Source organism: Myxocyprinus asiaticus, chromosome 31, assembly GCF_019703515.2.
Source record: "Myxocyprinus asiaticus isolate MX2 ecotype Aquarium Trade chromosome 31, UBuf_Myxa_2, whole genome shotgun sequence".
Lineage (NCBI taxonomy): Eukaryota > Metazoa > Chordata > Actinopteri > Cypriniformes > Catostomidae > Myxocyprinus > Myxocyprinus asiaticus.
The window spans coordinates 25,863,330-25,874,594 of NC_059374.1; the positions used below are offsets into that span (position 1 = coordinate 25,863,330).

Below are 11,265 nucleotides of genomic sequence, written 5' to 3' on the forward strand. Positions count from 1 at the left end.
TATATATTGTTTTTTTTTTTTTTTTGAAAACTGTATTTTGTGTTTACTCAGGTTGCCTTTGTTTTATATCTCATTTGAAAATCTAAAACTATTTAGTATGACAAATACTCAAAAATAGAAGAAATCAGGAAGGGGGCAAATACATAATAAAAGTAATCCATAGGACTCCAGTGGTTTAATCCATGACTTCTGAAGAGATCCAATCGGTTTTGGGTGAGATCAGACCAAGATGTAAGTAAATTTTCACTATAAACCTTGACATCAGCAGTTTCCTTGGTAATCATAATTTCAAGCTCGATTACACTTCCTAGCACAAAGTGCTCTGCCAGAGCCCTTCTTCCAAAGCGAGCCTACAAGCTTGGAATAAAATAGCATAATGAGGTGGTCCCATAGACATTCTATGGGCGGTACACTGGCGAGGAAACAAAAGGCCATTCTTTTTTTTTTTTTAATAGCTGTCTATGGAGGAGATGCTTCAGTGTGCTGAATAAACTGCTTTTGTGAGGAAACGGTTCATTGCTTAATGAATTGACGGCATGTTTGCTAATCTTCAAAAAGTTTTACAGTAAACAATCCTTTTGGTATTAATTATGTGTGGAGTTTACTACAATAAAATTGCTGTTTTATAAGAGAATACACAGAAAATTTTGCGACAGGTAGGTGTCCGTTTACGGCTCTCCCCATTAATTTGTATGGTATCTGAAAATGGTGACTTACTGTCGTAACGCTAGTCAGGGGTGTAGATTCCAGGGGGGATTGGGGGGGGCAGGTAACCCCCCTCCCCCTCCCCTCCCCTCCCCCCATATTTATACCATCATCAATGGAAACATGTAAATTCTTCACACTGTAACCCCCCCAATGTTCAAGCCAAATCTACACCCTTGACGCTAGCTGAGGTTGTTATCTCAGTAAATAAAAGAATCACTATGCTCTGCACATGCGTCAACCACTAGGAAGTGTAATCAAGCTTGAAATGATGATCTTGTCTGGAGATTGCAATGGCAAGATGTTAAAAAATGAGTTATATTTTGGTCTGTTAATCGATTGGATAGCTTCAGAAGATATGGATTAAACCACTGGAGTCTTATGGATTACTTTTATGCTGCCTTTATGTTATTTTTGGAGCTTCAAAGTTTTGGTCACCATTCACTTGCATTGTGTGGACCTACAGTGGTGAAATATTCTTCTAAAAATCCTCGTTTGTGTTCTGCAGAAGAAAGTCATACACATCTGGGATGGCATGAGGGAGAGTAAATGATGAGAGGATTTTCATTTTGGGGTGAACTATCCCGTTAAAAACAAATGTTAAAAGACAATGGTTAATGGCAGATCTCAAAGCAATAATTTGATTTCGGTGTTTCAACATCATTTACAGCGTATTTCAATCCGCTAAAAAAGAAAATGCAAGTTGTAGGTTACACAAAAGCGCATGTTATTTATTCTCTTCTCAAATAAAGAGGGTTAAAAATCCAGCCTTCCTGAGGGGAGAGAGGGAGAGTGTGGAGATGCTCTGAGTGAATGTTCCCGGATGAAGGTGTAACGCCATCTTTACTCCACCATTCACGCCGCAGCTGTTGCTCGCATAGGGGCCTGCCGGTGAACTCACACTCCTCCTTCGCTCCTAATATCGCACAAAACACGCTTGCCGCGCGCTTTCCAACATGGGTGATCGGGAGGATCTGGTGTATCAAGCCAAACTCGCAGAGCAGGCGGAGAGATACGATGGTAAGATACAGTGAAAGGTAACGGTAACGTTATTTTTGCAAAGCCAGTGTTCATGCAGGCTAACTGACGGTCAGGTTAGCTGGCTTAATTAGCAGCTGCATTTGCGATTATAACAGCGAGCATCATATAAATGACAAACCGATCTCCTTTGACTTTTTATAACGTGGCTTTCTCGTGTTTATCACCCGTTTATTCTACCGATGTGATATCGGGGTAACAGTAGAATGGCATGTGAAGATGGAGACGTTTATTGAGGAGACAAAATGGCGGAGAGTTAGTGGGTGAGGCAAGCTTGTTGCTAGCCATGGCGGAGGGGGTGGCTGCGGTCTTCAAGCCTCATGTAGGCGAAGAACAGTTTTTCATTTATTAACAGCTGTCTTAAACGAAACAAGTAAATCACGAGAAATGCTTCGTGCTCACATTACTTCGATTATCCTCGCGGCACATGAAGAGAGACTGTAGCTGTCGCAAGACCCGGTGAGCTGCCTACACAGACAGCATTTTTTGGTTTAATAGTTCACGTTTTAATTCTCATACCCAAAAATGCTTTCTTGGCAGTTAGCTCACTAGGTTTTGAGACACAGCCAGCCACTTGAAAGGGCTAGAAGCCATAGTACAGTAAAACAACAAATGCTTAGTAAGCTGAGATACAGTAGCTTTGCAGTGAGTTTTCATTTCTGACTGTAATGTGTGTTGCTTGTGAGGAGAGGCTCACTGGCATCGTGATATATTTTAACGAAATATTCCGACAGCACCTTGGTGAAGAGTAGAAGTTTATCTTGTTATTTTGGAGGGACTTTGTCTTCATACCATATCAAAACTGTTGTGCAATTTGAGGGAGCAATTTAAGGGATTGTTTACCCACAGCTCTGTCGGTCCATACAAAACAAGTGAATTGGGTCCAAAACTTTGAAGGCTAAAAAAGCACAAAGGCAGCATAAAAGTAATCCATAAGACTGCAGTGGTTAAATGAATATCTTCAGAAGCAGTATGTTTGGTGTGGGTGAGAAACAGATAAATATTTAAGTCCTTTTTTACTATAAATTCTCCTCCTTGCCCAGTAGGTGGCGATATGCACAAATAATGTGAATCACCAAAAACAAAAGAAGAATGTGAAAGTGGAGATTTATTGTAAAAAAGACTTATTGATCTGTTTCTCACCCACACTTGTGAAGATATGGATTTAACCACATGAGTTGTGTGGATTACATTTATGTGGCGTTTATATGCTTTTTGGACCTTCTATGTTCTGGCCACCATTTACTTGTATTGTGAGGACATACAGAGCTGAAATATTTTTCTAAGAATCTTTGTTTGTGTTCAGCAGAAGAAAGAAAGTCATACACATCTTTGAATATGTCAATGAGTGGAGCATGCCTCGTACGTTCTGATTGTCTTGTGAAATAATAATGGGTATGAGCTAAAAATCTGGCCCATAGTTAAATTCACTAAGCAAAATGTCTCAAGATTATTCTCGATTTTCTAGAAATGGTTGACTCCATGAAGAAAGTGGCTGGGATGGATGTTGAGCTAACGGTTGAAGAGCGAAACCTGCTCTCAGTGGCCTACAAGAATGTGATTGGGGCAAGAAGAGCATCCTGGAGGATAATCAGTAGTATTGAGCAGAAAGAGGAAAATAAGGGTGGAGAGGACAAATTGAAAATGATTCGGGAATATAGGCAAACGGTAAGACATCACCCCCCCACACAGATCTCAGTAACATCACTGTGATGATTTGTTTTGTGCCTCTAACCTCTAAATGTTCATTTTCAGGTTGAGACTGAGTTGAAATCAATCTGCAATGACATCCTTGATGTATTGGACAAGCACCTAATCCCAGCTGCGACTTCGGGAGAGTCCAAGGTCTTCTACTACAAAATGTAGGAAAGCCATTGGTTTTTCAAGTGAATCTAACATTGTGGCATATTAAGGTCATGGCTTGATTAATTAGTTTTTTTAAACAGGGCTTTTCTCCCTTTGATGCCACAGGAAGGGCGATTACCACAGGTATCTTGCCGAGTTTGCCACAGGAAACGACAGGAAGGAGGCTGCAGAAAACAGTTTGGTTGCTTACAAAGCTGCTAGTGATATTGCAATGACAGACCTTCAGCCAACACACCCCATTCGCTTGGGTCTTGCTCTTAACTTCTCCGTATTCTACTATGAAATCCTCAACTCTCCCGACCGTGCATGCAGGTGTGTTGGGCTACTGATCTGAAAAAGAACATGTTTATTGTCAGTGTATTCCTGTTCAGTGTACACTTGGAAGTTGAAATTAAATAACGGTTCATGTGTACCATCTTAGGTTGGCAAAGGCGGCATTTGATGATGCTATTGCTGAACTGGACACATTGAGTGAAGAAAGTTACAAGGACTCAACACTCATCATGCAGTTGTTACGTGATAACCTGACACTATGGACTTCAGATATGCAGGGAGATGGTAAGACAAAGCATTGGTCTTGACGTTTGAGATGCTAAGTTTGAAGAACATTTCTTAAAAAAAAAAAAAAAAAAAAACGTAATAGTACCCGAAGGTGCTTCTTCTAAAGTTCTACTAAAAGCCAAAGCTATTTTAGAGTGATTGTTTCAGAGCATCCCAAATTAGGAATGGTAAGGCACAGTTTCCTGCCATCACTGATATCTATTTTTAAAAGGATAGTTAAAGGGTTATTAAATAAGCCCCTTTTCAAGCTATTTTTCATAAAGAGACTTTGTTTTTGCTGGAAGAACATCACTTCTGTAGAATGTATTTGCGTTGGTGCTATTTTTAACACCTTATTAGGATAAAGATGTTATTGGTCTTATGCAGACATGTATTTCTGCACCAGAAAGAGTGAAACAGTAGGCTGTGTTTTCTTTTAGCAAGTAGCTTTTTAACATCTTTGACTGTGTTCTGCTTTTTTTAAAAGAACATACTGACCAAGTGCAGTTCACATCACTACATCTCTGTAGAAAATAATCAGGATAATCTCTCTATTACATTTCATGTCATCTTTAGGGCCCTATGGAATCCGTAATTTTTTTTTCCAAATTCCGTGTTTTGAAGTTAAATTAAATGTTATCGTCAAAAAATGTGTAATTAAAATTAAATTGATGAAATTGAAAAAATAAACAAAACAATTGTTTTTCAACATACCATTACATTATTTTATTTTTTTTATCAAATAAAGTGCTTCTGGGGGCCTGTGTAGCACAGCGAGCTGACTACCACCCCTGGAGTCATGAGTTAGAATCCAGGGTGTGATGAGTTACTCCAGCCAGGTCTCTTAAGCAACCAAATTGGCCCGGTTGCTATGGAGGGTAGAGTCACAAGGGGTAACCTCCTCGTGGTCGCAATTAGTAATTCTCGCTCTCAATGGGTGCGTGGTAAGTTGTGCGTGGATCGCGGAGGGTAGCATGAACCTCGACATGCTGTGAGTCTCCGCGGTGTCATGCACAGCGAGCCACGTGATAAGATGCACGGATTGACTGCCTCGGAAGTGGAGGCAACTGAGACTTATCCTCCGTCACCCGGATTGAGGTGAGTAACCGCGCCACCACTAGGACCTACTAAGTAGTGGGAATTGGGCATTCCAAATTGGGAGAAAAGGGGAGAAAATTAAAAAAAATAAAAATGAAGTGCTTCTATACAGTCCAAAATACAATATTGGAGTTATTATTTTGGTCAAATACAGTGTTGCAGAGCATCACGGTATTAATGAATGCATTGATGATAACGTTTTAGTACAACAGCATTCATGCTGGTAAGATATTGCTTTAATATAACGTGATTGTTATTTAAAAATTATTATTACTACGTTGAATATTACATTTTACTATACAGTAGTAGTATTTTCTTTCGCAATTTTTCTTTTGCATTTCACACGTCTAATTAAATTAAGCTCTTATTTTGGCGGAAAGCTGAACGAAGCACATCGAGTTCGTATGTTTTTGACGACAGCTTCACACCTTTGGATAAGTAGTTCATTATATGGCTTAAATGTACTTAGTAAACTACAAAAGGCTGCAATTTAATTATATAAATATACAGTGTAGCCTGCATGTGCTGCGCACTTCAACCTTAATGTGCGCTCTGCTGTCTGTAATCTGTTACAAACACAGAGCGCATGTGATGCTTATACTTATGATGAGGTGTAATCAGTGTGTGAGCAGCCGGCTTCACACATTCCCTTTGAAGCGTGCAGCACATGCAAACTGAGTATTTAAATACATCTCAGCCTTCTTTGATTTAATCATCACACTAGGACATCTCACAATTTTAATTTGCTTAATTATGCATTAATGCATTAATTTGATCCCAAATATGTCAAATTCCGTGACCTTCCACGTTTAATAATTGATGCCATTTTTATGACTGGATTCCATTGCGGAAATCATAGGGACCTACATGATGTGTCCAAACTCATGACGTCCAATTTAACCCATCTTGCCTTTTCATCCCCACTATTTAGATTCCTAAAGGAAAATGTTAATTACCCACAAACTTTATTTGTAAGTGAGGCCACTCTTTCCAGCTCTTGACCTTTTGCCCACCAATTGCATTATCACTCACCCGTTTGTAAGCTTTGTGTTGCGCTCTTTGTAGCCACAGGAGTGCTGTATGTTCAGCATGTGTAAAACAAACAGTTTCTGCATGATCACTGCCACACTATGTCCAAATGGAATGACTGTGTTATACCAATTTATTACAATTTGGAAAATTATGGTATGTGCTCCTATTAAATCTACAGTGAGGGTATCTATTTTCAATTATTCATATCTGTCAATTAAATGTCTACACAAGATAACACCGCATTCAAATTAGCCTTAAGCTAGATTTATTTACTTTTGAGCTTGACATTTACAATAAAATTGTGTTTTAACACGATTAATTTCTCACAGCATGTGTTCTAGAAGTTTTTTGCTTTTTATAATTTATTTAGCAAACTCCTAATGCACAGATCTTGCAAGGGTTTAACTTGATGTGCAAAACTGTACAACACATCACAGATTGATTTGCAATAAGGGACATAACTATTTAACATAGAATAACACTGGCCTTGTTTCTCTGTGCATAGGTGAGGAACAGAATAAAGAGGCGCTGCAAGATGTGGAGGATGAAAACCAATGAGACAACACAGCCAATATGAGACTCCACCGCACTCTCCCCCCTCTTCCCCATACCCTACTCGCAAAGGGAGCCACCAAGCCCAACCTTACGAGTGGCACTCAACAGCTTGATGCCTCCAGTTTTTTTCCTCTCCCTTTGTTTTGATTTTTAATATTATTCTGTTTTATTACCCCTTAAATTGAAATAAAATATACCACTTATGAAACAAACTTCAATTATGATTTTTGAATGGTCAGAACGTAAAAGTATGTATTTTTATTTTTCCCTGGTACAAAACTTTTTCCTTTTTTATGTTCATTTGATTTATTTCTCTACATTTTTATCAGTTGCTGGATATATTTTGAGTTTTTCTTAATGTAATTACAGAAATTAACTTTTATTACTATTACTGATATGTCTACTATTAGTGGTTTAAGCTGTAATATTTCTGTGTTAGTGCAATTATCAAATGCAGTTAAACAAACCTTTAAAAGGGCAAGTCTGAAAGTGCTCTTTTTGTTAATTTAGTTTTTCAGAGAACGTCAAAGCAAATTTCTTTATCATTGTGGAGCAAAATGCTTAACATTACAAAGTAGTAGTTATGTAGTAACATTTACCAGTGGTCTGGACTGTAATTTGTGCTAAAATACTGTATTGCTCACATAGGCTGATGATGGTGGGTGGATAGCTGCAGCTCTATAAAATTGAAGGAGCCTTGTTGCTTTTAGAACCAAGACATGCAGGTCTCCATTGGCTGTCTCAAAAAAAAGAAAAAAGAAAAGGGAAAAAAAAAAAAAGCACTAATAAATTTGATTTTAAGCCTGCATGATTAAATGAAATAGTCTATTTCTCTTCTTCCCCCAAAACTACATAATGCTTATATTTTCTTCTGTTCTTTGTTAACTTGAAACTAGTTTGTACTACTGGATGTCTGACTGGAACCACAGACCTAAAATCTGTATTACCAAGAAACAGCATGGAATTAACAATTCACTTAAAATAAAACTGCCTCGAGTAAAACATTTAACCTGCTCCTCTGCACTCTAAATGATCTCCTTTTTTTTCCACATCTTTACATATTATATTATTTCCTCCACATGCTTTGCCTTTCCAACCTGAAATACAACATTTCCATTTGTAGGAAAGTATTTACCTTGCAAGTTCAGATAAATCAGTCAGAACTAAGTTTTTCATGAAATGATTGGTTTGGTCTTTTGTATTAAAGAATAATTACCCCTCAGAAAAAGCAGGAGGAAAGAACAATTATTATTTGCATTTGGCTAGTAGGACAGGTAGATACTGGAGTTTGCCAATCCAACGTTTTAGTATATGCAAGAGACTTATGGATATTAGTTTTTATGAGTGACATAAACATCCAGTATTGTGCAAGATTTTGGGCAGTTACAAAAATTGTTGTATGGTGACTTCAAAAAAAAAAAAAAAAACATGCCATTCATAGAAAGTGCAGTAAACATAAAAAAACAAGATCAATGTTTGGTGTGACCACCTTTTGCATTTAAAACCACCAATTCTCCTAGGTACACTTGCGCAGTTTTTCAAAGTTGTTGGCAGATAGGTTGTTCCAAGCGTCTTGGAGAACTATCCACAGTTCTATGTATTTAGGCTGTCTCAATTGCTTCTGTTCATGTAATCCCAGACTGACATGATGTTTAGAGATCCAGGCTCTGTGGGGGCCATGACATCTGTTTCAGAAATCATTGATCTATTTCTATTCTATTTGCAAAAGGGATGTTTACAAGTTTCCTACAGGCAGAAGATATCAAATAACCATCTTAAGACAAATGTTTTTGTCTGTGCCTAAGATGTTTGCACAATACTGTATATATCAATTTAGTGCAGATGACTCTATGCATTTAGATGAAGTGAAGGATATGTCCAGACCTATCTGAATGATCACAAGTGACAGGATCTGTATTTATCACATTCTGCAAAAAGTGTTTGGAGCCTACACTAACAAATTGTAAACATCAACCCTACCCCAGTTTCCAGTGCAAAACATGTTTAAATGATACTTCTGTTTTTTTAATTAAGTTTATTATTTACTGTATATACACATTTTTAAGTGATTTTTAAGTTAATCAGGAGTTCATCTGATGCTATCTTTTTTAAAAGAGAACAGGCATACAGATTTTTTAATACTTTAATAACGCCACAAATATGTATTTTTTATTTATTTTTTATGTATTTGTTTTCTTGCATTTATGTGACTTTTTTAAAGTTTTAATTACTCTATTTCTTATATTTGCATGCAGTCGATGTTGGATCAGACTGGAAATTATTTTATTCTATTTTCTCTCTCTTTTTTTTATTTATATATATATATATATATATAGTAAATATATATATATTAATTTTTATTAATATATGTAGTAAAAATACAGGGAAAAAAACAGTGGTCTGATCTAAGGTTTCCCAAACGTTGGGTCATGCATGTGGTTTGTGAGACTGTGTTAAAATGTCAAAATTAAATTAAATAAAAATGTTTAATAAATTTAAAATGTAATAGGGATAAGAAAAATAGCAACATAATTATTTAACAAGTGAACATGCAAAGATTCATTATGCCTATATTCTGAAATGTAAGTAATTAGGTCAAAAGGGTTCTGCTTACAAAACAAGTTGCGTCCTGTCCAGAAGGGAACCCTCGAGCTGGAAAAAGTCTCGCGAGAGTCGCATGCGGCATTTGTACGCTGTGTTTATATAGAATCCCACAGAAACCCTACGCCTACCCAAACATCTAAACTTAATCGATCCATAATCCTAACCTTAACATTAACCTTACCCCTAAACCTAAACTAAGTAACAGGCTAATGGACTCTTGCGAGACTTTACTAGTTCGAGGGTTCCTTTCTAGACACGACCAAGTTGTGAAAGCCCTCACTCGACAGCAGAATGGGAGAAATTTGCGATCGTGACTTTTATTTTGAAAAATGTCCAGCTGTCATGGAAACTACACCCTTCGTAAATGGTTAACAGGAAGCCCTACTAAAAATACCCCGACGTCAGGCTAAAGAAAGGACCCGACTGAAGGCGGACAAATTTTGGGATTTCATGTGTATGTCAACGAGACTTCGGAAAAATGTCGGGACAGAGGGGAAACAACTTGTTTTTAACGCATGAACGTACACTGACGCTTTTCTCACTAGTTATTGTTTTTATCAGCTCCATCAACTCTGTTTCTTTAGGCGTACAGACAGGGCAGGAGGCAGAGACTTACAACAAATACTACAATTATGAGGAACTAACTAACCTTCTCAAAAGTCTTGCACAGAAATACACAAACATCGCAAATTTGACCAGCATTGGGAGATCCGTTGAAGGCAGAGAGCTGTGGGTCATGAGAATCACCAAGGACCCCACTGCTGATGTACCTGGAAAGCCCAAATTCAAGTACGTGGGCAACATGCACGGAGACGAGACCGTGTCCCGGCAGGTTCTCATCTATCTACTAGAGCACTTGCTGGCGGGGTACGGCGACGATCCGCGGGTCACTGAGCTGGTCAACAGCACGGATATTTATATCATGCCAAGTATGAACCCTGATGGATTTGAGAGGTCTGTTGAGGGGGATTGTGTGGGCAGAGATGAGGGTCGCTATAACGCCAAAAACATTGACCTCAATCGAAGTTTCCCGGATCAGTTTGAAAATATACACGTGAATGGAGAAGATATTCCTGAAGGCACTGCTGTCATGAGGTGGATACTGGAGAACAAGTAAGACAAGTCACAAACTCTGTCTATCCCTCTTTTTTTTAATCTATGCATCCATCTATCCATCCACACATTCATCCATCCATCCATCCATCCATCCACACATCCATCCATCCACACATCCATCTATACATCCATCCATCCAAACATCCATCCACACATCCATCCATCCACACATCCATCTATACATCCATCCGCACATCCATCTATACACCCATCCATCCACACATCCATCTATACATCCATCCGCACATCCATCTATACATCCATCCATCCACACATCCATCTATACATCCATCCGCACATCCATCTATACATCCATCCATCCAAACATCCATCCACACATCTATCCATCCATCCATCCATCCATCCACCCATCCATCCATCCATCCATCTATCCATCCACACATCCATCCATCCACACATCTATCCATCCACATATCCATCCACACATCCATCCACACATCCATCCACACATCCATCCATCCATTCATCCACACACACATCCACACATCCATCCATCCATCTAAAAAACAACATTTACTTTACAATAAATAGCCTACACATTCTACAGGTTTTACATGACAGGGTCTATATAAACAGTGTGCACAAAAAGTACCCTTTGGACATGTATTATGTTGCACAGTGATTCCCAGGAAGATGTTGTCTCTAATTGCGAATACGTAAAATAGCTGGTTTTAACTGATTTGCTCTTTT

At 38.2% G+C, this 11,265-nt stretch overlaps 2 protein-coding genes across 3 annotated transcripts in view; both read left to right on the forward strand.

Moving 5' to 3' along the window:
* Positions 1-1,542: 1,542 nt before the first annotated feature.
* Positions 1,543-7,843, forward strand: LOC127421878 (14-3-3 protein epsilon-like). Of its 2 annotated transcripts, XM_051665067.1 has the most exons (7): positions 1,543-1,725; positions 3,212-3,411; positions 3,499-3,605; positions 3,715-3,921; positions 4,031-4,167; positions 6,179-6,218; positions 6,785-7,843. In XM_051665067.1, exons 1-6 carry the CDS (start codon positions 1,662-1,664, stop codon positions 6,184-6,186), a joined length of 723 nt encoding a protein of 240 aa, XP_051521027.1. In that variant the 5' UTR covers positions 1,543-1,661; the 3' UTR covers positions 6,187-6,218; positions 6,785-7,843. The 2 variants fall into 2 exon arrangements, with proteins under 2 accessions (XP_051521027.1, XP_051521026.1); XM_051665066.1 differs by lacking the exon at positions 6,179-6,218 and having other exon boundaries at positions 1,545-1,725.
* A 1,967-nt stretch (positions 7,844-9,810) lies between these two features.
* LOC127421877 (carboxypeptidase D-like) overlaps positions 9,811-11,265 on the forward strand; it is a 39,520-nt gene continuing 38,065 nt past the window's right edge. The window contains exon 1 of the mRNA XM_051665065.1: positions 9,811-10,551. Within this exon, the coding sequence (XP_051521025.1) occupies positions 9,917-10,551 (635 nt within the window). The 5' untranslated portion in view covers positions 9,811-9,916. The remainder of the gene's footprint in view (positions 10,552-11,265) is intronic.

Coding starts and splice junctions, on each gene's coding strand:
- LOC127421878 (XM_051665066.1), top strand. CDS start 1,662: ATGGGTGATCGGGAGGATCTGGTGTATCAAGCCAAACTCGCAGAGCAG. Junction 3,922..4,030: donor TCTCCCGACCGTGCATGCAG/GTGTGTTGGGCT, acceptor GTACCATCTTAG/GTTGGCAAAGGCGGCATTTG. Junction 4,168..6,784: donor TTCAGATATGCAGGGAGATG/GTAAGACAAAGC, acceptor CTCTGTGCATAG/GTGAGGAACAGAATAAAGAG.